This window comes from Melanaphis sacchari, unplaced genomic scaffold (genome assembly GCF_002803265.2).
Source record: "Melanaphis sacchari strain LSU unplaced genomic scaffold, SCAv2.0 Contig242_pilon_pilon, whole genome shotgun sequence".
NCBI lineage: Eukaryota > Metazoa > Arthropoda > Insecta > Hemiptera > Aphididae > Melanaphis > Melanaphis sacchari.
In genome coordinates, this window is record NW_020271117.1 from 67,218 (window position 1) to 94,793 (window position 27,576).

At 33.5% G+C, this 27,576-nt stretch overlaps 4 protein-coding genes across 4 annotated transcripts; 1 reads left to right on the forward strand and 3 right to left on the reverse strand.

Moving 5' to 3' along the window:
• Positions 1-1,871: 1,871 nt before the first annotated feature.
• LOC112594858 (zinc finger BED domain-containing protein 5-like) lies at positions 1,872-3,303 on the reverse strand. The gene is given in 3 exon segments (XM_025339868.1): positions 1,872-2,947; positions 2,950-2,970; positions 2,973-3,303. Coding segments are annotated over 3 exon segments (1,428 nt in total).
• A 3,102-nt stretch (positions 3,304-6,405) lies between these two features.
• Positions 6,406-6,804, reverse strand: LOC112594859 (zinc finger MYM-type protein 1-like). The gene has a single exon (XM_025339870.1). The coding sequence runs from the start codon at positions 6,802-6,804 to the stop codon at positions 6,406-6,408; it is 399 nt and encodes a 132-aa protein (XP_025195655.1).
• Positions 6,805-7,020: 216 nt separating this feature from the next.
• LOC112594860 lies at positions 7,021-8,268 on the reverse strand. Its single transcript, XM_025339871.1, has 5 exons — positions 8,160-8,268; positions 7,827-7,884; positions 7,530-7,697; positions 7,182-7,394; positions 7,021-7,102 (listed from the first exon to the last, which is right to left on the reverse strand). The coding sequence occupies exons 1-5, from the start codon at positions 8,266-8,268 to the stop codon at positions 7,021-7,023; spliced, it is 630 nt and encodes a 209-aa protein (XP_025195656.1).
• An 8,395-nt stretch (positions 8,269-16,663) lies between these two features.
• On the forward strand, positions 16,664-25,351 carry LOC112594861. The gene is made up of 6 exons (XM_025339872.1): positions 16,664-17,244; positions 17,350-17,560; positions 17,732-20,287; positions 23,059-23,401; positions 23,690-24,322; positions 25,341-25,351. The coding sequence occupies exons 1-6, from the start codon at positions 16,664-16,666 to the stop codon at positions 25,349-25,351; spliced, it is 4,335 nt and encodes a 1,444-aa protein (XP_025195657.1).
• Positions 25,352-27,576: the final 2,225 nt, after the last annotated feature.

Below are 27,576 nucleotides of genomic sequence, written 5' to 3' on the forward strand. Positions count from 1 at the left end.
CAAGGTTTTATAAGACTTTCGGCAATTGTGTAAGCCTCACCGCGTTGAGCTATCCGATAATTAACTAAATAAGAAGCCTCGGTTGCTTTTTCATTCATAATTTTTGTGGTTTGAACCATACAGTTTATTGATTTTAATAGTTCGTCACGCTTTCGATTAAAGTATTTCACCGCAAAATATTCAGGTTCTGGAGAGTAACGTTTCAGAGTTCCTTTTTTAAGCCATCTCTCTATAATATTGTACACAAAAAAAACAAAACTAACTTTGAGAAAAAAAATAAATTTATAACACAACGCATTCGAATATAACGTACAGGTCACAAAACACGCGGTGAACTGTCGCGTTGTATTGAGAGGTTGAATTGAAACATTATTTTATTTGTTTATCTGTTTTTCAGAAGTTCACGCTATCGCGGACGGTCGCGGGTCGTGACCAATTAGTATTTTTACTAACGACATACAAATATTATTTATGTATAGTACTATATTATATTTGCATATGACATATTCGACTTTAGATAGCGTGAGAAATATTATAGATAAAGTTAGTAAAATTAAAACAAATAAATAAATATGATAATTAAGATAACTAGTCAACTATTTAAAAACAAGTAATAAAATATATAAAATGTTAGTATGGTAGATTATAGTAGGTATAATAAATTATAATAACATCAATACTAATAACAATTGAAATCACAGACGAGTATTTAGTTCTTCAAGCCATTTTATGGCTGTTGATCCGCCCTCGTGTAGTTTTGTTAATCCTCCTTTGAACATTGTGGTGGGACACGACTCAACTATATGTTTGATTGTCTGCGTTTCTCCACATTCGCAAAGTGGAGAGTCTACCATTCCCCATTTGTGAAGTAGGTAGTTGCATCTTCCTTGTTCCGTTCTTATTCGATTAAGCGTTGTCCATATAGCCCTTGTGCCATCCCAGCCAGGGACTTTTTTAAATGGTTCTTTGATCAGGTCTTTATTACGGGTTTCTGACTGTTCCCAGCGTCTCGTCCATAGGTACTCAACTGATTCGCTTTGAGTTTCTGCATGTCATATGGGAGCTCTAGACTTAAGGCGTAATGGCGGATGTTCGAGAATGTCAATTTGCAGTGGCAAAACTGGTAGCAGGCTTTTTAGCTTATGTAATATCTTTGTGGTGTGTGATAGTCTCCTTAAGTCTGGGGGGGCTATATTCGAAAGGGTGGGTAACCATATTGTCTGAGTGGACCTGACTGTACCTGATATGATACGCATGGTATGGTTTAGTTGTACGTCAATTTTAGCGCAATGGGCGCTTCTAGCCCACACGGGTGCACAGTATTCGGCTACGCTATAAACCAACGCTAGCGCTGTAGTCCGGAGTACTTTGTTGAGGCAGCCCCAGGTGGTGCTAGCTAACTTAGCCATAATGTTGTTACGTGATTTTAGTTTATTTTTCGTTCCCTCCAGGTGTTGGTTATATGTTAGGGTCCTATCAAATTTCAGACCGAGGTATTTGGGACATGTATAGTACTAGTACCTATGTTACTCATATACTTTTTGTTATCGGCGGTTGTTTCTCTTAAGTTCACGCTATCGCGGACGGTCATTGTTGTCGCCGGGACAGCACGTGCAATTCCGAGCCATTTGCTGCCACGACTCGCGGTGTGCTGAGGATAAAAAGGGTTACTCTAAGCCAGTGGTTCTCAATCTTTTTAGGACCACGACCCAAATTGTTTTCCAAAAATCTATCGCGACCCCCATAATTTTACATTTACAGAATCAAAAAAGTATTTTCAAAAATACATTTTTTTATTATTTATTTACTACTTTAAAATAATAATAATAATTATAATAATATACTTATAATAATAATATGACACTTATTAATTAATAATTAGGCGTATGAGATGAATGAGCTTGTTTCCTGCTACTTTTAATAACAGCACCAACATCGACATCAATTTTAGCTACTTTCAAACACAAGGAGTGCGATAGTTGGAGCTTGTTTCTGTGTTTGTTTTTGATGCCCACCATGGCCGAAAATCCAACTTCACACAAGTATGATGATGAGAAAGGTAGTAATACCTTTAAAGCTTCAGTTGAAAGAGTTGGACATTTCTGTTGAGCTGATAGCCAAAACTCAATCAAATTATTTCGGTTAAATTTAAGTTTTAATGATGTATCTTCAGATATATCAATGAGTTCTTCGTCAGCTTTTGTTGATATCCCTGTTAATATAGCGTCCTGAAACAGATTCACAACCCATTTATTTTTTTGACATTTTTCCATTTCTTCAAGGAAGTAAAAGTTAAAGTTATCTTTCAATGAAATTAAATGCAAAGTGATTTGGCTAATTATGTCAACAGGAACTTTTATATTATTTTCGGTTATGAAAGTTTGAAATGTTTCAAAACAATCATAATTTTGTTTTTCAATGTTTTTTTGCCATAAAATAAGTTTTTTCATAAAACCTCTAATTTTTTCATGGACTGCAAATATATCGTCTCCTTCTGTACCTTGTAAATATAAATTTAGTTCGTTCAATTTCGCAAATATGTCGGCTAAATACGTTAGCTTCAAAATAAAATCTTCATTGTGCAACGATTTTACCAAATCAGTTTTTTCTTTAAGAAACAGTGCAACTTCTTCGCGGAGTTCTACAAGTCTTGTTAATACTTTTCCTCTTGATAGCCAACGTACTTCAGTATGCAAAAGAAGAGATTTGTGAGAACTTCCCATCTCTTCACACAACTTTTCAAATAATCGTGATTGCAGTGGCCTTGTTTTGATGAAATTGACTATTTTCACAGAAGTGTTCAATACAATTTTCAAGTTATCTGGCAGATTTTTTGATACTAAAACTTCCCTGTGAATGTTGCAGTGAGTCCATGATGCATTCGGACTAACTTCAAGCATTCGAGTTATAACACTACTATTTTTACCACACATAGCTCTAGCACCGTACATAATCCAACACATTTTAACCTTTTTTATTGATATAAGTATTGAGTGTATTGAATATTTCCTCACTAGTACCTCGAATAATTGGTTCACAAAATAACATATGATCTATGAGATCAGGATGCTTAGTCTCAATATGCCGACGTAATTTATTCGGACGCATACTCTCGTTTGCAAGTACTTCAAAACAAATTACACACTGTGGTCGTTGTTCATCATTATCTTCTTTCCAAGAAAAACCAATTTTTAGGTACTCTGAATCATACTTTCTTGTCTTTTTTTTACGTTTTAAAACCGAAGTTGAAGGTTCGTTTTCATCAGTTTCAATTTTTCGCTTATTTACCAACCATTTGTCCATCATACAATTTTTGTAAATAAATATACTGTCTCAGAAATAGAGCTTTAATCACACCAAGCAATCGATCGCACTAAAACGAACGCACGCGGTACAACACACTAATACACGTGCACGACACATTAACTAAAATTACAAGCCGGAGATGATACAGCGTAACAACTAACGACGCCGTAACGACTAACTGAAATTTTACAGACAACTATATAGTTGCCGAGTACCGACTTTATCGTCATATTTTATCGAAATATTTTTGCGATAACGACGTACCAAAAATACCCATCATAATAATTCCCGCAATAATATTCTTATATTACTTTATACTTCTATTATAGTTCTATAGTGTATACATAAATTTCTTACAATTTGTATAATTAAAAAAATTTCTCGCGAGCCCCCAAAAATTGACTCGCGACCCCCCAGAGGGTCGCGACCCACAGTTTGAGAAACGCTGCTCTAAGCAGTATAATATATACAATTATAGAAATACAGTGTAATAAAAAAAAACATATATTTCACCACAATGATTAATATAAGAATTGATTAAATAAAAAAAAAAAGGGCGCCCAAAACAAGTTACTGAAAATATCGTAACATATATATACATATAAAATAAAAATTGGAGAAAGTATATAATCAGGTTCACGTAGCGTGATACACAATAATAATAAAATATAAGAAATATAAACAACCAAAAGGACGACCTGGTAACTTCTGCACTTCCCTCCGGATATGAAAAGATGATTGTCAGTCCACTGACGGAAGATACTGGTCCAAAAACAATGGAATCCGCACGTATATGGTACGACCAAAATAACCACCAAGGTTTATAGCGGCGGCACACGGCGACACGCACAAAATTATATATAAAAAAAAAAACAATGTGGAGGAACAACCAACTAGGTTACCTTCCAAAAAAAAAGTTTTACATCGCAACACGCGTGAAGGCGACGGGCAACACACCCAGATATGTACCGTCCGGTGGTTGCAAAAGGACACTGACCACGTATATTATATAAAAAAGGTCGACGGGCAAAACCAGCCGGTTCCATATCTGTCTCGCGACGATTATATCGCACATGAGATAATTATGAGACGATAGCGGAGTTTTGTGGCGGCGGGAGGGAAGATGTACGTTTTTCTGAACCGGCGGGCAATTAAAAAGATACCGAGTTCGAACAGTCATAACCAATTAGTATTTTTTCAACGACGTTTAAATATTCTATAAGTACACAATAATTGTAGAAGTAAAGATAGAATATTCCATATGACATATACAATATTATTTAATATACAAACATTTTTTTCCCCATTAATAATATTTAGTTTGGCATTTTTAAGTAATTTTCTTGAAAATTTTGAAAAAAATTACTTAAGCTTCGCGGAACCCTGAAGTGATCTCCGCGGAACCCCGGGGTTCCGCGCAACACAGTTTAAGAAACGCCGCCCTAGGGTACATAAAAAAATTCCACCCAGTTTTTTTTTGTTAGAGAGTGTGGGGGGAGGGTTAGAGGGTCTATTTTAATATACAAAATACAAATACAGTAAAACCTCTCTATAACGGATCCTCTATTAAACGGAATCTTCCTTATAACGGAAAATGTCAATAGTCCCGGTGTAAATAATATAAAATTTTCTACCTCTCTATGACGGAAAACTCTTTATAACGGAAAAAATATTGGTCCCAAACGATTCTGTTATAGAGAGGTTTTACTGTACATATGTAAATTTATAATTTATATTAAATATTTATGTCCTAAGCAAACAGGATGATAGATATCAAAATAAATTCCAAAAATTAAAACATTTATTAGTATAATTATATTTTAACACAAGGTTAAGTATAACAAGTTATCATAATATATGTATAACATTATTTGTTTAAAACAGTAATAAAAAACTTAAATAAGTATAGTTAAATATTTTTTCTTCTTGCTTGTTTCTTAGCAAATGTTTTTATAATTTCACTAAAATCTAATTTACAAGTTATTGATGATTCAATTCAGCATTGCCAAGCTCTTAAGATGACATAGTAGATCGTAGATAATTCTTGATACGTTTTAAAACTGAGAATGATCTTTCAGTTGAACAATTTGAGACTGGTGTGCATAAAAACATATGTAATGCAATATTAATGTATGGAAAAGTAGTAACCAGATCAATTTTTTTTTTAAATAAACTCATTTGAAGTAAAGTTGTTGGCGGATTATCCAATGACTTCAATAAACTTTGAAAATGAATACATTCATTATCAAATGGTTCATCTAGATCTTCATTATAAATTGTACGTAACATTTTAGCGGATTTTCTTATTTCAGATGAACTGTATTCTTTTAACTTCAAAATAAATAAATATTTTGAAAATAAATTATCATAGGCCTCTTTTCTTTTTAATAGTTCATTTAACAAATTATCACAGATGGGATAGAAAGTATTTATTTTAAAGTATTGATAGCCACAAAATACAATATCTGGTTCATTTGATTCGTCAATTTGTTTTTTTCTTTTTCTATTTTTTGTTTCAAACTAAGGAACATTTTCTTCAAATTTGTCTTGTGCCAATTTTTCATAGGTGTTGAACATTGTTCGTAGTGTTTTAATATATTCAATTAGTGTATTATACAATTCAACAACAGAAGTGAGATCTATTTGAATAGATTGAAATTTTTTTACTAACATTATTAAATGTTTGAAGAATATCACACCATAACGATGTCATAAATGCAGTTTTTAATTTATTTATATTCCGTAACAATCCACTGGCTTCACTACATGTAAGTGGTTTTTCACTATCAGAATCTACTAGCTCCTGCAATGCATTTGTTACAGCTATCCAATTTTTATTAAGACTCTGGCATGCATCATTTCTAGCAGACCATCTAGTTACTGAAAGTCCTTTTAGAGTTGACTCTGTATGTTTATTTAGTATCATCCAGCGGTGTGTAGATGATGAAAAAAAAACATATAAATTTTGAACAAATAAAAAATAATTATTTGCCACACTACAACAGCTGGCTGCACATAATCAAATAAGATTTAGGGAATGGGCAGAACATGGAACAAAATCAGCAAGTGGTGCTATTAACTTAATTCGAGCCTGAACCCTTAGTAGGCACCGGACATATTGGCGGCATTATCATAAGATTGCCCTCTAAGAAATTTAATATCAATATTATGCTTATTTAATGTAGAAAAAATAGTTTCTGCTATTGGTTCAGCTTTGTGTCCAATATTTTCTATGAATCCCAAAAAACGTTCAACAGGTTCTCCAACACTGTTAACATATCTTACAACAAATGACAACTGGTCAATATTCGATATATCAGGTGTTGAATCAACGCTAATTGAAAAATATGTTGAAGATTTTAATTCTTCTACTATGGTAGTTATTACTTTTTCAGCCATAATTTTAATAAATTGTTCGTAAGTAAAAAAGGACATATAGGATGTATTTCCTTTACCAGGATTTCCATATTTTAATATGTTTTGATAAAAAGGGATCATATTCAGCAATAAGTTTCATAGCCATTATAAAATTGTCATTATTTTTACCAGAAGATTCAAAACTATCATCTCCACCCCTGAATGATAGACCATGACTAGATAATGATTTAACAACAGAGCAAACTCTACTAAGCACATTGATCCAATAATCAGTCTCCGTTTGAAGTTTATAAGTAAGTTGTAAGTCTACTCTTCCAAAATCTGATGAACGATGTTTCATTTTAAACGTACAGGTTTTATGCATGGTTGAATTTTCATGATTATTAATTTTATTTGGATGTTTCCAGTCCAAAAATCCCTTACGTGAAAAATTGGAAGTATTTTCAAACAAATAACATGGGATGCAGTATATTTTACCAGTACTAATTGAGTAACACAAATAGTCTCTTTGATATGTTTTTCCATTAATTAATGTTGTTTTAAATAAATCTTTACTTAGGTACCTGTTATGAGATCTAAATTGTCCTTGGCGTATATACTGGTATTGTGTTTTAGATTGTGAAAAATTGCCATCTAAGTTCTGATTAAATCCATTTCTACAGATAAAATCTCTGGTCTCCTCGTTTAATGTCCATAAAGCAGGGTCAGCACTAAATACAAATTTCAAAAATAAATAATAATGATTATAATTATTATTTTAATCCAAAAATTCTAAAAAAAATTGATATTTTTATCAGAAAATATTATTAATAATATTAGGTACAATTCTTAATTTAATTATTTACCCTGGCAAATCTGAAGAACTGGGTGCTTGTAAAATATTTACTTCATTGTTAATTTGAGTTTCTAAGCTTAAATTTGTATCTTGTACTCCTGTAATGATTGAACATTTCACTGCAGATTGGTTAGTAAGTGGTAAATTCACACTTTTTGCTGAATCATTAAATTCATTGCTTAAACAAAATAATCAATAAACATTATTTTCTTCAATCTTAAAAAACATGACTTTTACAAAGAAAAAATAATTACAGTATACATTATTATAAAATATTACAATGTAAAATATCTATAAAATATATTACCTGTCATTATCTATTATTTCACTGGCAGCAGAATGGACAGTGTCTACTTGTTGTACTTCTAAAATAAGGTAGAAATTATTACTAATATTATTAATTGATATTATATTTTCAACTAAATTTTATTATTACTAATCTTATAAGTTATAGTTAAAATCGATAAAAAAATATTAAAATGTAAAAAGTTTGTTTTCTAGAATATCTTAAAATGTTCTTTAAAGAACAATGCCTACAAATAAAATAAATGTATTTTTTATATTATGCATTCAATGAAAACAATTTTTTAACAGTAAAAATACACAAATCAATTTAAATACTATCCAAATTTAAACTTACTTTGAAACATGACATCAAGTTTCATATTATTTTTAATACTTTTTTCCACATTATCTTTATTAATTTTACTCAATTTCCGATAAGCACTTCCGCTAAGCTTTCTATTCATAAATTTAATCTTTTTTTTTTTTTTTTACGTTATTAACCGAACATCAAGGGTGGTACCGACGCTAGTCATTTCACCCCTTGATGTCCATCGTTTATTATTGATAATCAGACAAATATTTACAATTTACAATTAGCATTATAAGTTTACAACAAAATAGGGAGCCTCTAACCCCCTCGTTTTGGCCTTTGGCCCACATATTATACTACTTAACTAAATTCTGATAATTATGCTTCAGCTTGTCTACGCCTTTCCTCTGCTTCTTTTTTGGATAGAACGAAGGATACAAATTCGCTGACAGCTGACCAGTTTGCGATTGATTCGAGCATCAGAGAGACCATAGTTTGTGGACTCATCTCTGTGATTCCGAGAGAGGTACATAGTTGCTGTTTCCTATTGTACCATGCGTCGCACACAAAGATGGTGTGTTGCGCGTCATCCATTTCCGCACCGCAGTACCAGCACTCCGGGGACTCGAGTTTTCCAAAGCGGTGAAGATATTGGGCGAAGCATCCATGGCCTGTCAGTGCCTGAGTTAGGTGGAAATTAGTTTCACCAAAAGTCCTCCGTACCCATGCTCTGATATCGGGGATTAGCCTGAATGTCCATCTACCTGTATTAGAGGAGGTCCAGCGTGTTTGCCATTCCGAGAGCGTCCTGTCACGACAGTCCGTTTCTCGAGCCCCTGCGCCTTTCGCTTTGGACAGTGCCTGTCTTTCCGAGCCAAGTAGGTCAATTGGCGGGATGCCTGCGATCACCAGTGCTGCATCTGCCGAGACTGTGCAATACGCTGATACCACCCTCAGCATCATCCTCCGTTGACACTTTGTTAACTCAAATAGACCGTATTTTGCCATCTTGCCCGACCATATTGGGGCGCCGTATAATAATATTGAGTGTGTTACTCCGGCCAGTAGCTTGCGCTTCCTCGGAGTGGCCGCACTGATGTTCGGGAGTATTCTCGCTAGATTTCTGGCCACTTTCCCAGCCTTGGCGGTGACATGTGCAGCGTGAGCAGTAAAGTTTAGTCTTTGATCGATGACGATCCCGAGGTAGTTTATTTTGTTAACGTTCTTTATGTCTACGCCGCCTATATTAATGTGTAGATCATTGTGCGTCCTGGTCTTGGTAATCACCATAGCTTCTGATTTTTGGATGGCTAGTTCGAGCCCCATATTGTTCATCCATCTTACGACTGTGTTGGCGCCTTCAGTGAGTAGACGCTCCAACACAATCACATCCTTACCGCTAGCGACGAGAGCCACGTCATCGGCATAGGCGAGAAATTCGACTCCCATAGGGAGTGGCTCGCGAAGCAGGTCGTCATACATGATGTTCCACAGAGTTGGACCGAGAACAGAGCCCTGTGGAACACCGCTGGTAACTGGTAAAATCGATTCTATTCCGTTTATTGCCGCAATAAGTGTGCGATCTTTAAAGTAGTCGCGTATGACACGCATTATGCTAGGGGAAACACCTTTCCCTTCTGCGGCGTCGAGAATTTTTTCCCACGAGGCAGAGTTTAACGCGTTTTTCACGTCAAACGTCAACAGACCGACCTTTTTGCCTGTCGAGCTCTCAACGTGAGACAACAGTTTGTTCACCGCGCAGATGGTAGAGCGGCCTTCCCGAAACCCGAACTGGCAGTCTGCTAGGTCGTCACCTCGTGCCAAATCTTCCTTAATACGGGTTTCAAGGAGCTTCTCGAAGAGCTTACCCGTAGAGTTGAGCAGACATAAAGGACGATATGACGAAGGAGACTCCAATGGCTTATCACCCTTTCTGAGCAAGACCAATCTGGCTTGTTTCCACGAGGTAGGAAAGCGGCCTTGCAGGAGGCATTCGTTATACATCCTCGTGAGTATTTCTGGTTGATGCGCTGCTAATACCTTTAAAACTTCGTTCGTCACGTTGTCGGGGCCTGGCGCTTTCCCGCTCTTTAGTTTCGCACAGGCTGAGCGTATGTCCTGTATGTCGAATCGTTGTGCCGGATCAAAAGGCGAGGGGCCCGTGGTATCGGGGGGTCTCACTGGATGCGTTGGGAAGAGCTCCTTAATTATAGCCGGCAGTCTACCTGGGAGATTGAGACCAGGGATAGGAGTCCTCGCACAAAGTTTGCCCATTACTATTTTGTAAGGTTTACCCCAGGGATCGCGTTCTACTTCATCGCACAGCTGCTTCCATGACTGCTCTTTGGCACGCTTTATTCCCTTGACGAGAGCCAGTTTTGCAGATTTGGCGGCGGATTCCTCTTCAGCGCAGGCCATGGGGCCAAGACGGCGGCGCTTACGTTGGAAGACCCGACGTAAGTGATTGGCTGTCTTGCGAAGCTCACCAAGGGACGGTGACCACCAGTAAGTGCTCTTCCTCTTGCTACCTGCGTATGTTCCGGATCGGCCGCATATATCGTTCAACGCGGAGTTGAATTTCCCGGATAAAACATCTACGTCGGTGCTGTGATCTTGGGCAATGATTCGTCCAGCTGTGAAGTAAGACTTCAGGGATTGTACATGAAATCTTCGTTTTTGGATTTCTCCGACAGCGTTAACATTACTACCTCCAGCCGTGAATTGTATGTAAAAATGGTCACTCAGCGTGACCAGGTCTAATACTGCCCAGTTAATAATGCAAGCTGCCAAACGTGGTGTGGCCAGCGTGATGTCAATCACGGATGAGCCTGTGGCGCGCTGGAAGGTGGCAGTTGTGCCTGTATTGCATATGATAAGGCCAAGGGCCTGTATAACATCCATGAGAGCATCTCCTCTATTGTTATTGGATCGGCTTCCCCAGTCCGAGTGGTGCGCGTTAAAGTCGCCACATACTAAAGATTCTTCAGTATGTGTACGGATACTTTGCTCTAGGTCTACCAGGAATGCCCTGTACTGCGTGAGGTTTGGATCAGGCCTAGGGGACCAATAGCACGAATATATTCTTAATGAGCCACGTTGTATCCAGACGAAGCCAGCATCACTCGAGCTGACGACGTCCACCGAGAGTCCGCTAATGTTGGCTATCGCAGCGTTGCCCAAGGTATCGTAATGCCATAACGGGACTCTCACAGGACAAGGCTCACTAACAAGCATGATGTTGATGTCGTTCTCTCTGCACTGTTGCAACGCCAGTGCCTGTGCTGCCTTGCAGCGATTCAAATTAATTTGTAAAAAGGATGTCATTGTGATGATGAGGGTTGCTTCTCAGGTAGGTGTGCTAGTTCCTTAGATTTAGCACCGGCAGCGTTACCTTCACCCTCAGTAGAGGCGGGCACCGAGCCGTTGGCGGGGCAGGGACAGGCCGCAATCAAGTGGCCAGGAACCCTGCATCGGAAGCAGTTTCGCCTCTCAGGACCAGGGCACAAATTAGATGAATGCCCTGCTGTTTTGCATTTGTTGCATGCTCGTACTTTGGCGTCAAAGTCTTTGATTCTGCAGTACCCCCAACCAACCTTTAAACTTTTCGCGTCGATGAGTCTGTATCCAGCCTGGAGTGGTACTCTAACAATGACCGTTCTTACACCATTCCTGCCTTCCCGTATTCGCACCTCGTTGGTCGGTTTCAGTTCGGGGTCGTGCGCCTCCAGGATCTTCGTGAGCTCACTCTCATCTACTGAATCTTCTATTCCAATTAGTAATAGAGCGACACTCGGCGATGGTCGTCTAACCCTTCAAGTGTCACCGAAGCGACGCGCCAAAGCGCTGGCTAAGTTATCAGCGTGATCTTTGCTCGATGTTTCCAGAACCAGACTCCCAGTCTTAGCCCTTCTGGTCGTAATTTCAAACGAGAGTAGCTCCTGTCTAACAGTATCCTTAACCTCTCTGACAGCATCAGCGTAGGATATGCTCGTAGGTTTCTCCAGTACGACCGCCTGCGTCTTAGGTGGCCTCCTGCGTTCCTATCTAGAGGCTTAGGGGGCTTCGGTGAGATATCATTTGTTCTTTCAGCTACCAACTCTTTATTTTTGCCTTTCGCTTTTTTCCGCTTCCTTTTGTTGACAACCGTGAATTCGCCCTCCTTTACCTTCTCCAAATCCGAAGGTGGAGACCGCGGATTCCGTTCTACCTTACTGTGAATAGGCGGTTCCGATTCTTCTACCCTACTTGCCTGCTTTGTTAGTTGTCTCTGCCGTGGAGGGGGAGCCTCCCACCAGCACGGAGTATCAGTACCGACGTCCTCAGTCGTCTTTCTTGCAGTTATAGACTCGCTGGAAATAGTATCCTGTGGTACGTTATCTACTTCGGTCGTTGTTTGGGTGGATTTGCTTCTATAATTGATGCCACGACCACCCACTTCCAATTTGCACTGAAGCTCGGCGTCCTTAGGATTCCGCAGGGCCAACTGGTTGAAAGATTTGTGGACTTCTTCGCGGCAGTTCTTAATCCCTGTAACCACGCTTATGACTCCATCGATAGCGATTTTCACTTCAGGACTTCGGACTTTAACGGCCCAGGTTTCCAGGATATGAACCTTCTGATATAGGAGCTTGTAACCCGCGTCCTGCGTTGCGAGAGATTGCTTCAGCGCTTTCAAAGAACTCTGGTAAGTATCTACTTGAAGATCACCCAGGTTAGGTACATCAGCACTAGTAACTTTGAGACTAGCAGGGGCCTGGCTGTCCACCTCTGTAGTCCTGTGGTCGCTGAATGACGGCCTCCGGGAGCCCACTTGCTCACTCCCGACTGCCGGCATCTGGGGGTCCGAATCCCCTGATGTGGTAACAATATTTCTGTTGAAAGCGTCCATATTGGGTTTTTAAAGTGATTTCCTTCACTTGCGTTTTAACCCTACCGCCAGGGGGATTTTAGGTCGGTGTTACCTTCACCTATCTCCGTTTGCAGGTGCTTGCAGGTGGAGCGGACCTGCCCAACCAGTTAAGGTAAGGCTCTGTGAATAGCCCGAGTCGGGCTGGGACCGCTCGGTAAGATCTAGTTAAAGACCCGCAAGCTCCCCCACCGCGTCAAGGTGGGTCCCGTCGGGGGAGTCATAAATTTAATCTAAAAGAAGTTTATATTATAATTACTGTTAAAAAGCATGTACTAAAAACTAGAGTAAGTAATTAAAAAGCTTTATGTCATTTTAGGTATCAATATAATTACCACTACTGAATAATTATGATTTAATGACGAATAACAAATTTATTAAACATTAAAACACTTTTATTTTCAGTAAAAATTAAATAATATAATAATACGTATAATATATAATTCAAAATTACTTCAATTAATTAATTACTTACTTATTGAGTATTTTTTTGAATAAAATAGAACGGACAGAAAAACGCACTACAATATTATATAAAAATTAACAATTATACTCGTCAATACGTCGAATAAGTCGTTAATAAGTCAATAAGTCGTCATACGTTAAATATTGATAACCATTTCAGTAACTTAAGAATAATAATCAAATAAATATTAACAAAAACTAAAAGTAAAATAAATGTATTTATTACTGTTAATACGATACGTTTTACATTAGCGCTAGCTGGCAGCTGCGACTAAGCGAGCTATTCTGCGTAGGTACGTTGCGCGTCGTTATCAGTTATCCACGGAATTATCTGTTTAAAAATAGATTTGAGAGAATTTCCTAAAATAAACTTTGAAGAAATCTTCACAAAACCCTCAAAACTACTATTCATAAGAAAAAAAATTTTAAAATTATAACTATGTCCCAGATAGCATTTTCGTAATGATAATATCATAATAATATTATTATTTCATTAAAATTATAATATTTTAAAATAAATATTAATTTGTTATAACATAATTGTTTTAAAAATAATGTTTTAAAACAAACATCATATTGATATCAAATAATTATATGAAAAATAATATTACGTAAATATTTTATATATAATATTAAAGTTAGTATAATGAAATAATATTCTGATAATATTATTAATAGAATATTAAAATTAAAAAAACTATATATTATATTAAAACTATTATTAATATGTTATTATTCTTGTAAAAATAAAGAAACATTCTTAATACACCATTGGTAAATGTAAAAAAGTATAAACAAAACAATTAAATAATTATATAATATATCTTATATAGGTATTTAATTTTAATTTAAAACAATAATAATGATGATACACATATTTATGTAAATATATATAAATTACATGTTTTATTTTATAAATTTATAAAAATAATATAATTAATTTAGAGGTGTGCATATTTATAATTATATACATTAATATACGTGCATTAAAAATTATGATAAACTAGCAACTACTAACTGATCACCCACGTCATTCACAGCAATCACAGCCTACTTATATGTTATATGTATACTGAAATTTTAAACATAATTTAATATGAAACTCAAATATAAAAGGAAAAAATAATACAAATAAAATCGTCTTTAATTCAAGAGTTAATAACCTAACTTAGTTAACCTTAGAACAAGTAGCATAATATAGGTGTATCATATATAATATGATTTACGATTAAAATAAATGTGCTCAATGCACATTATATTAGTATAATAATAATAAATAGCAGTACGTGTTCAACCTTCGAACGTTTAACACGTGTGTATCGCGAGTGCGCTTTTATCAAGCTTCCGATAGCATATCCAAATCGTTTCGATACTTCAGGTAATATGAACATTATTTGACCCAAAAACCCCCAAATATGTCCACCAACCCTCCCAAAGGGCACTCACCTAGGATGAAACTTCCAAACATAGGTGCAACAACCCAAAAACCTCAAAAAAATACAACAAACAGACCCGCAAATAATACTGTAAAAAATACCACCTCGCCAATTAAACTCAACAATCAAACCACAAAACAACAATCCAGTCCGAGTACATCATTAGCGAGCGATAACGTAGTCGCTAATCTCAGTACCTCCGTCCCACTATCTACATCACATAATGCCTCTATCGCTAATGAACTCATCAGCAATATCGATAACAACCACACCATATTTAATTATCCACCGGTACCGACTACTTCAGATAATTCACAAAACATGTATATTCCACAACACAATAAAAACGAAATCACATTTGCAACAATCACGGCAAACGATAAAACTCCGTCGAGAGACCAGGCGATAGTCTTCAACTCCATTGACGGCATCCCACAAAAAGAATATGTGTTAGCAGTTGGGAAAATAGTGTCCCCCAAAAATATCACTTTTGTGTCTAGAATTTCCAACAACCGTTTCTGCATATTCTTATCTAGCAAACAAGTCTTAGATAAATTAATAGAAACCCATCCATTCATAATAATAAACAATCAAGAATTACAAATTCGCAGACTCAACAACCCAGCCAAAAGGATAGTAATATCTAATGTTTGCCCTTCTATCAACAACCAGAGCATCCTTGACCAACTCAAAATGATCAATATAACCCCAGTCTCTCAAATAAGCCACCTCAAAGCTGGAATATTTGCAGAAGGTTATGATCACATTCTTAGTTTTCGCCGACAGATGTATATTAAATATGACGACTTGCCAAGAATTCCCAGTTCACTTTTAATCTCTGCAAATGATTCACAATTTCGCATATTTTTCACGGATGACAAAATAACATGTTTTGTTTGCAAATCCACGGGACATACTTCCTCGACTTGCAAAAAATCGACTCTTAATAATATGGAAATCTCTCCCACTCCACACCAGATTAATACAATCGAACCAAATCCTACATCAGAAAACCAAATAATCGACAAAACTGATATCCCTCTACCTCCTTACAATTCTACAATGCATAATACTACAGATGAAACTCACCCTATATTGAATGATATCTCCGAATTCTCAGCTCTCAAACGACAGGCCCCGTCAACAACAATATCCTCAGCCCCCACTAGCCCTCTATATTCAACTACTCAAGAGTCACCCCTCCTGGAGCGAATAAACCAACACAAAAAAATTAGAACAACCGAACAAACACCTACATCTGAGAACAAGCCTACGAATCATGAATCACCTTTCACTCAACCAGAATCAACAAATAAACCAAAAAATCGCTCCCGCTCAAATTCGCGCAAACGTTTTTCAGAGGACTTGGACACCCATCTAGACCCCATCAGCCAAATTTTCAAAGAGCTAAATCATACTTGTTTAAACTTCCCTCAATTTAAACATATAATAGAAATTATTGCAACCCAGGATCACTTTTTAAATACAATCCATGAATACGAAACAACAGGAAACCACATATTGGAATTACTTGAAAAAATCAGACCCTCACTTTTAACTGTTAAAGCTAAAAACAATATATCCCGGATAACGAGCAAACTCTTTAAAACAATAGAAAATGAAGCCTCCATGGATGCTTCAGCAATTGAATCTAATTCTCTCTGATACTTTCTTATTAATACACACAATACACAATTAGCAAAAAAAAAAAAAACAAAAAAAAAAAAAAAAAAAAAAAAAAAATGGTTAAAATTATTCAGTGGAACCTAAATGGCTTCTTCAAGAAACAAGAAGAGCTAAAACTCATCATCCAAAACCATGATCCCCAAATTATATGCCTCCAAGAAACTAATTTCAAAGACAACTACACCGCCCTCCTCAAAAATTTCGTAGGTTTCAGCAAAAATAGAATAACATCGGTTAGAGCCAGTGGAGGAGTCACAATATACACAAAATCAAACATCCCAACCAAAGAATTAAAAATAAATAGCAACCTTGAAACATTAGCGGTATCCATTGAACTCAACGAAAAATTCTCATTATGCAACATTTACTTACCGAACCAAACTGAATTTTCATTATCAGATCTGGAAAATATCACACGTCAACTTCCTAAGCCCTTTATATTAGTAGGAGACTTCAACTCACATAATATGGTTTGGGGCTCAAACACTACCGATTCGAGAGGAAAAACTGTTGAAAAACTTATACATAATGAAGATTTAGTACTTTTAAATGACACAACCCCCACACACATTAATCTTGGAAATGGCAACTTTTCTTGTATAGACCTATCTTTAAGCTCACCATCAATCGCGCAGAGGCTTGAATGGGAAGTTTTATCAGAAATATATAGTAGCGACCACATTCCAATCAAAATTAAAATAACACAAAGACAAATAAATAATAAACAATTAAATAAATATAGATGGAATTTAAAAAAGCCAAATTGGAACCTTTACACTGACCTGCTAGAAGAAGAAATCAACAAAATTATTGAACACAACATCATTGATATAGAAGAAACTACCCAAACCTTTACAAACCTCATAACTGACATTGCAAAAAAGACAATAGGCACAACTAATCAAACAAAAAAACCCAGAGTACCCTGGTGGAATGACAAAATAAAAGAAGCAGTATCCAATAAAAATAAAGCACTATTAAATTTCAAAAAAAATAAAACCCCCGAAAATCTCATCGAACTCAAAAGACTCAGAGCCAAAAGCAAGTTCCTCATTAAAAAAAGTAAAAAAGAATCATGGAACATATACACATCCACCATCAATGCAAAAACAAACCCAGCACAGGTATGGAGAAAAATAAAATCTTTAAAAGGCTTATCAAGTTACAACGACATAGTTATAAAAGCCAACCAGAGTACCATAACCGATCAAACAGTAGTAGCAGATACAATAGGAAACTTCTTTTATGAAAACTTTAGCGATAAATTATACGAAGAAAAATTTATAAACGAAATAAAGATCCCTAACGAGAGCATACAAATCAAGTCAACCATCGAACCAAATAACCTAGACCAGATAAACCTAAACCTCAAAATCACAATGGATGAGTTAGAACAAACTCTGAGAGTATGCAATAGTAAAAGCCCGGGCCCCGACACAATTCCTTATAGCTTCTTACATAACTCGGGTATATCGACTAAACAACACCTACTCAACATATACAACCACATATGGAGAAAAGGGCAAATCCCCGTAAATTGGAAAACAGCCAATATAATACCTATCTTAAAGCCAGGAAAAGACAAACACTCACCTGAAGGATACAGGCCTATTTCCCTCCTAAACACGATGGCTAAAATACTTGAAAAAATAGTGAACACTCGTCTGATTTGGTTCCTGGAAAAAGCAAAAATTCTATCTGACCTACAAAGCGGCTTCCGCAAACATAGATCCACAATTGACAGCCTTACCATCATTAAGTCAGAAGTAAACGATGCACTCAACTCTAATCAGTATCTTGGATTGATAAGCATAGACATCGCCAAAGCCTATGATTCGGTATGGAGATATAGAGTGTTAGAAATTCTTTCAAAAATACTTACGGACGGCAACATGTTCAACTACATAAAATGCTTTCTTAACTCAAGACAATTCTCAATCACACTTACAAATGCCCAATCAAAAAATTACACTCAGCAAAATGGAATTCCTCAAGGCTCGTCATTATCGGTCACCCTCTTTCTTTTAGCAATAAACGACATAACTAACACCATAACATTTCCTGTCAAAGCCAATCTTTTCGCAGATGACTTCAATTTCTGGTGCAAAAGCCCAAATCTCAAAACAGTACATTACTTCTTACAAAATACAGCAAACAACATCGCAAAATGGTCAACATTAACCGGTTTCAAGATCTCCAGTCTAAAATCTCAATGTATTATATTTTCCAACAAAAGAAGTCAAAAGCACATCAACATCCAGCTAAATAACAACTACATCCCAAATGTAAACACAATTAAAATTCTCGGAGTTCATTTCGACATAAAAATCAATTGGTTACAACACCTAAAACAACTCAAAATATCACTGACAAGAAGTCTCAACATCATGAAAATGTTAAGTCACACCACGTGGGGAGGAGACGAAGATACGCTCATAAAAATTCACAGACACCTCATCAGAGCGAAAATGGACTACGGTTCAACAATCTATCAATCTGCCAAACCCCTCCACAAAAAAATAATTGATACTTCTTTAAACGCCAGCTTAAGATTCGCCATTGGAGCTTTCCGATCTAGTCCCATTGAAAGCATTCGGAACCTAGCACTCGAACCCCCCTCTGAGCTCAGACACAAAGAAAAATCACTACTCTACGCAGCTAGCATCACAAGAAACTCTAGCAACCCAGCAAACAAATGTATTACAGAAACCAACAAGTACGCCAAAGATCATGGCATAGATTTCAATGCGATAATTAAAGTTCAACCCCCCGATTTCCCCCCATGGTCCTACAATTTCGATATAAACCTGGAATTAACTAAATTCAAAAAAGAGCTGACTCTCCCTATGATCTATAAGAATACCTTAAACGAAATACTCCAGGATCACAAAAATGCAAATCGATACTACACTGATGCCTCTAAATCAGAAAAAGGTGTAGGAATCGCAATTATCAACCAAGACTTCACTATCAAATTCAAACTCCCCAAAATTTGCTCTATATATACGGCAGAAGCCATAGCAATTCTTAAAACAGTAGAACACATTTTACTTAATGAAGGTCATGGTAACTTCCATAAAAGCAATCTTATCTTGTCAGACTCACTTTCAACACTCATGAGCCTCAAAAACACTTCCAACTCCACAGATATAGCAAAACTTTTACTGCAAAAAATTAACCTAGCAAATAATGCAGGAATCAAAATTTCACTAATATGGATCCCGGGGCACAGTGACATAGAGGGCAATGAAAAGGCAGATCAAGAAGCTAAGAAAGCAGCAGAGTACAATGATATCCCCTTTTTAAATATTACTCAATTCGCAGACATAAAAAACCAAATTAAAGAACTAACTAGAATCAAATGGCAATCACACTGGCTCGAACAAGACACCAAACTGAGAAGAATAAAAAACTCTATATTCAGATGGCCCAACTCCCTCGCAAAAAGAAGAGAAATAGTAATCATGAATAGACTCCGTATCGGGCATACTCGTCTAACCCACGGTTACCTCATGACAAAGGATGAAAAACCCATTTGCTCAACCTGTGGCACCGATCTAACAGTACACCATATCATAACAGAATGCCGACGATACAGAGAAGAACTCGATCAGCTGAACATACCAACCACTTTAGACGCAGCCCTCGGACCAGACATTGACATCACTCTCCAAATCTTAGTATTTTTAAGGAAACATAATTTGTACAACTTAATTTAAAAAAAAAAAAAATATTGTAATTCTTAATTAATTATCAATTGTAATTTTTATAATGTCTACGACTAATGGCCTTTGACGCCGATGTCTATTGATCAATAAAAAAAAAAAAAAAAAAAAATAATAAATAGGCCTATAGGAATCTAGGATTTATATACTACAATATGTTTTTTTGCTATTTCAGATTATTGCTTTTGTCAATTATGTCCACGTTTTTTTTATTTTGTATATTTATTACTTTTATATATCTTGGACAGAATGCATATTTATGAATATTTTGACTTTAAAATCTCGAAAATTCAAGTTTTATGGTATATTTATTTATGGAATACGTAATTTGATATCATGATGTCGAACGGAGTTTTAGTAAATATTTCATAATAATACCTAATTGAATAGAAGATCGTTCAATTTTAAAATTTTAAAACACCATGTAATTGTTTCGTGTACCTAATACATTTGAATAACGTTAATACTTAATAATAATAAGAATAATATTTTATTACTTACATTTAGAATGCGTTATTTTCATATTTTTGGTGTGTATATACTCGTCATATTTTTAACAAGCCAAATACATAATTTACAATTTTTTATTGCATATAAATCCTTGTTCTAATAATAACAAATATTGGTAAACTGATTATTTAAAACTAATCATGTTATTACTTATTCTACTTATAACTTATAAGTTATAGTAAATCTTATTAGAACAATATATTATATAGCAATATAGGATATAGCCATATAGATTATAGGTAGATATTAGCCATTACCTACTATGGCGTATTGTTTAACTTAATATTTTTTGTGTAGGTATAACTTTACTATAGTAGAATATTTTATACTTCCAAACTCTAATGAAGACGTTAGAACATAATTATCTGTATCTATAAGTGGTTTTTTAGGATATTTCAATTTTTTGTAAGTTTTGCGTATACAATATAGCGCTAATTAAAAATGCTCATATTACGTTATAACTCAAAACCGAATCATCGTACAAAACTCACTTACAAACACACTAACATACTACACAGACAATGTTTTTAGCATCTAGCTTCATAGGAAATAAGTCGATTCACTCTAATTGTTTAACAAGTGAAGCTATAAACGTGAATTGCAATTGAGCTCGTTTAGTGTTACGCATTCGTAAGATGGCGACAAGACAACAAATACGAGTGTCGCGTCCTCGGCCTTTTCCATTATAATAATATGTTTTTGGTTTTGCTATCTATCTATCTGTTATAGTTAATGGCTAAGGAATTTTATTATATTATACGTTCACCAGTTCCTCTGTCATTCCTTACAACTTTCTCCCACTGAACAACTTCTGTCATGTTTATCACTCACATCGGTCAACTATAATTATTTATATCGTCGTTCTTTACGATATTTTTGAATAATTTGGGTTTTTCCGACTGCCGCATCGACGCGTCACAATATCGACGACCGACGTTGATGCTATAGATAATTTTGATATGACTCTCCGTGTTTGTGTGGCGCGAGGTGTGGACGTGCGGTGTGCAGTACGCCAGTACTCCTTTGTTCATGACGTGTAAGCAATTCTTCGTTTTCGACTCTTCGTTGTCTTATGCAGTCTTGACTTCTTGAGTCTTTCGTTTTTCGTCTTTTTTAGTTCCGTCGTTCCGTATTAAATAATTTTATATATTATTATTTATTATACAACATTATTGCAATTATACGCACTTTTATACATTCTGTTCGGTAATTAAATATAATTATTATTAAGTAGGTATTTAAATATAATAATAGTATGATATCTAGTTAAAAGATATATGTGTTAGGTACCTACATGAACACTAATAAAGTAAAAGTAGACAGTAGTAGATAATATACTATAAAAATAATTGCTCAATGTAATTTGTAAGTTGGTAAGCTAAGTAGCGTATAGTGGCGGCAGTGAGAATCTTAGTTTTAACAAAATTTCATGGAGGTACCTACTTAAGAATTGTAATTTTTATTTTAAATTTGTAAATACATATAATATTTAATATACTAATTGTCCTACATTAATATACCTACATGATTGTCGATTAATAACATAAATTTACATAATCATTTTTTATATCTTGTATAACAGATATTAAATAAATTAATTTAAACTTACTCATGTTAAGTATAAATTGTTCTAGGTGTCTATTAATACTACAAATACTTTTTGTAGTAGATATTTGACCATAAGCCAACCCCTATAAGTAATACTTTAAAATTGCATAATTAATAGATAATCTGCAATTATATATAAAGGTATAACTATATTTTATAAATTTATTTATATGATATTTTACAAAGAATTTATGGTGTTTATGTTTTTATGAAATCAGTGATCTAGGTACTTACTGTTGTTTTTAAATATACATAATCGTGTCTTTCAATATAATTATTTTTGTGTGAGTTGTTTAATTTGGAGATTAGTAAATTATCATAATATTAGAGTTCTATAAGTATTAACTTATCTAGCTACTTATTTTCATTTAATTGTATTTTTAGTTAATTTTTCAGTTTTGTATAAAATAAAATTACTTATACATCTAATACATCCAATACATCTCATATTTCTTGATTTAATTACAGAATAATGTACTTTTTATAAAATATATATTCTTCTAATAGAAATTGGTACATTAATTTTGATATATATTTTTTTTTATCAAGTTAAGTATAAAAATATTTTAATTTCAGTAATAATGGCTTCCTTTTATAAAAATACTAAGCTGAGTAAAAGAACAAAACAAAGAAGAGTACACGAAGAACTAAAAAGTTGCACTGTTGGGTTTAGCTCTAAAGAAAATAATACTGAAAATAGTGGACCTTATCTAGTTGAAACTAGTTTTCCAAATAGTGATCATTCTGAGCCTAGCATCATGTCTCAATCTAAATCTAATGATATTAATCTTAATATAGACATAATGAATACAGATGGGGATGAAGAATTATACTATTCTAGTGATGAAGTGTCTTCTGAAATAGATGAAAATGAATGGGATGAAAATTATGATAATCCTATTGATAATCTTTCTCATTTTAAATTTTTGATCATGAATTGGGCCATTAATTGTAATATCCCACAGATAGCTCTAAATAAACTACTAACTTTACTAAAAAAACATAAATGTTTTGAAGCTCTTCCTAAAGATTCTAGAACTATAATGTGCAAACATATTGAAAAGCCTTTAGAAATTCAAACAATTGTACCAGGAAAATATTATCATTTTGGAATTTTAAATGGTATTGAACAAAATTTTACTGAATGTGTTAAAAATGATAATAAAATAGAAATAGTTATAGGTATTGATGGCTTACCATTGTATAAAAGTAATTCTGAACAATTATGGCCCATTTTAGCCTATATTCGTCCTGATAATATTAATGTATTTCCAATAGGAATTTATTGCGGAAGAGAAAAACCTGCCAATAGTAATGATTTCATTCAACAGTTTGTTGATGAAGCCAACGTTTTATATCAGAACGGGATCTGTATTAAAAATAAAACATATAATTTCTCTGTTCACACATTGTGCTGTGATTCTCCTGCTAAATCGTTTGTGCTTCAAATCAAAGGCCATTCAGGCTTTTTTTCTTGTACTCGCTGTGAGGTAGAAGGAGAATATTTATCCAACAGAATTTGTTTTCCTTACAATTCACCATTAAACCGTCCACAAAATAGAACACACCAAAATTACTTATTACAATCAAAAGAGGAACATCATGTTGGTGATGTTTCGATTATTACAACTTTGCCCAATTTTAATGTTGTAACTTCTTTCTCTCTAGACTATATGCACTTAGTATGTTTAGGTGTTGTTCGAAAGCTAATGTTATTATGGATTAAAGGACCTTTAAATATTCGTTATCCATCTTGGAAGATTAAAGAAATATCAAACTCTCTCCAAACCCTTAAAAATAAAATGCCATGTGAATTTGCTAGAAAGCCAAGAACACTTGATGAAATATGTCGTTGGAAGGCCACAGAATTTCGTACTTTTTTGCTTTATATAGGGACGTTTGTCACAAAATCAGTTTTAAAAAAAGAACATTGGAAACATTTTTTGAGTTTAAACTTGGCTATGGTGATACTTATTAGTCCTGATTATGGGCAATATATAAATCATGCACGATTATTATTAGACGACTTTGTTAAAAATTTTGAGTTAATGTATGGGCGTCACCTGATTTCTCATAATATTCATGGTTTAATCCATTTATGTGATGATTACAATCTGTTTGGTCCATTAGACAACGTTTCAGCATTTCCTTTTGAGAATTATATGGGATCCTTAAAGAAAATGTTAAGAAAACCCGACAAGCCCCTACAACAAATCATTAAAAGATACAATGAAAAATGCTTACTGATGTCCAATACAAAATACAAATATATTGTACTTAATTTCACTGGTATTCATAATCGTGGACCAATTATTGGAAATAATATGAAAGGAATACAATTTTCTACTTTAAAATTAGAAAATATGACAATAAAAACCAAAGTTGATGCTGATTCTTACTTAATTACTAAAGATAAAAGATTAATTAAAGTTGTTAATATAATTTCTAATGAAAAAAAAAGTGATGGTATTTTAATATGTAAATACTTTCAAAATAGTTATCCATTATTTCTTAACCCTATTAGATCTATAGATTTAGATATTTATGTTGTAAAGAACTTATCCAATGACCTTATTTCATGTCATATTAATGATATAAGCAAAAAAATGATACTTATTCCTCATAATAATGAACAGATTTTACTTCCATTGTTACATTCTACTAAAAATTCTATATCAGTTGTAGATAATAATATAAAAGTACTGTTATATAATAATGTAAAATGATTATAGTTTAATATTATATTATTTATATTCAAGAATTACAAATTAACTATATAGATACATATTATACATTAGTATTTACATTTCATAACTACCTTTAATTGTTTATTTTTATTATTACTTATTTACTTGTATAATACTCATGTTATTCAAATGTAATATTTAAGATAATGGTTAATGTATGACAATTAGTATATATATTATATAATTTAATTTGTTTAATAGTAAAATAAACTAGTATTAATGAAAATAAATACATTTATTTTTTATTATCTAAGGACATTAATTTAAGTTAACAAAAAATAAAAATTACTACATACTAAACTTAGAAAAGAAAAATTAGATTATTAAGTAACCTTTTAAATTATAGAAAATGTGGTCTGTTGTTGCGTTTGATGACGATGAAACAGTAGAAGCTGTACCAGCATATTGGTTTCAAAAAAATAAATGTGCTTGGCCAAAAAGAAATTATAAAAAATTTTTAGACCGTAGAATTCAACCTAATGAAGTTGACTTTGATTTTTTACCTGCTCGAAAATTAGGAAAAAATATCGGTATGTATTAAAATATGTTAAATTTATATTTAGGTTTAGTAATTTTATTTTAAATAAATATGTAGGTAGAGAAATATATAACTTATACCTATTAGTATTTGTTTGAAATTTTTCAGACACTTATTTGATTGCTAGAGAAAAGGCAAAAAAAGCCGAGAATACTTCTGATATATCAACTCATGAATCATCTCAAGAAAATTATCCTAATTCTTCTATATCTATGAAACAGTTTAAAAAAAGTAAAATTAATGATGGCAAAAAATTACAAGAATCTGTATTATGGAGTCCATGTAGCGAAATTGGTTGTAAGTTATTTTCAGTAATATTATTGATATTATTTTTAGTTTAAAAAAAATCTTCAATACTTATCTATTTAACACTGTAATTACCTAATCAAAAATTTTAAATATATGTTTTGTAGTTGATGACGATGATAGCAATACAGATCCCAATTATCATCCATGTGAAGAACAAAAATCTTCTGGTAATGTATATTATGATTATAATCTTAATTGTTGTATAATTTTATAGATATTTTAAATATTAATTATTATGTTTCTTAATGTTATTTATTATAGAAACACAGTCTTCTTTAAATGAAGTATTATCTACACCTGTAATATTACAAAATGTATCAAATAATTATCAATGTAATTCTAAAGTAAGAAAACAACTCATATTTGATACAAAAATTCATAGTCAGAGTTCATTGAGCAACTATACGAAGCTACCAAAATGTACTGGTAAGTTAAAAGTTGGAAATAGGTGATATTATAATATATGAAAAGGTGTAACAGAAAGTACTGACTAATGAAATAACTTTTGTTCTAGTTAATATTTCAATTTTTTTTTTATTTATTTAATTTAAACAAATGCTACATTTATTAGTATATAATTTTATTTTTAGTGATAAAAATATGAAAAATTAATTTTATATTATCTATTTTTCAAATGAATGAGTGATTTACTCCACAATTATATTGATACTTTAAAAAATTGTAATAAATAAACTACTGAACTTGGTTTTATTAATGTTTTTACCATCAACATTCTTTTTTATAATCAGATGTAGGCACACTTATTATTATATGAACAACAGTTCTCCTACAAGATGTTAATTTAAATAAATAAAATACAAATACATTGTAGGTGCTAAACATGTATAAATTCTATTATAATTTCTATTTCAACACAATCTTTATTTAATAGTTACATTTTATGAATTTTTATTTCCAAAACTAATATTTATATTGTATTATTGTATGTATAACTATATGTATATAGATATTAATTTGTATTATGTTTCTAATAATTAATTTAAAATTAGTATGATAATTTATTTTAGGATCTGAACCAACAAAATTCCTGTTAAAACCATCGTCATCTGCAGTATCAAATATTAGGAATGAAGATTTAACTAAATCACAAACTAATTTCTATGGATCATCAGAAATTATTTTAACACCATCATCGCCATTTAAAATATCAATTGTTGATGAAGGCCAAGGAATTACTGGATTGCAATCAAATGTCTCTCAATTATCATCTGTATTAAGTTCATCTGATAAAAATGGTAAACATATAAGTATATTTAATGTACATAGCAATCATAGCATCAGTATAATGCTTTAAATTGAACCTTAAATACCTGTAGTTAATTTTGTATTTATAAAATATTAATAATAGATTTCATACTATGTGAATTATTAACTTGAAAACTTAACTTTTTTAATTTCATTGATTTAAACTTAGATATAATTATCCGATTCAATTTCTTTTAAAAAAAATAAATTGTTTATGATGCTTATTTTTGATAATAATAATCAAGGCTCGGAACTTTATGCGCTAA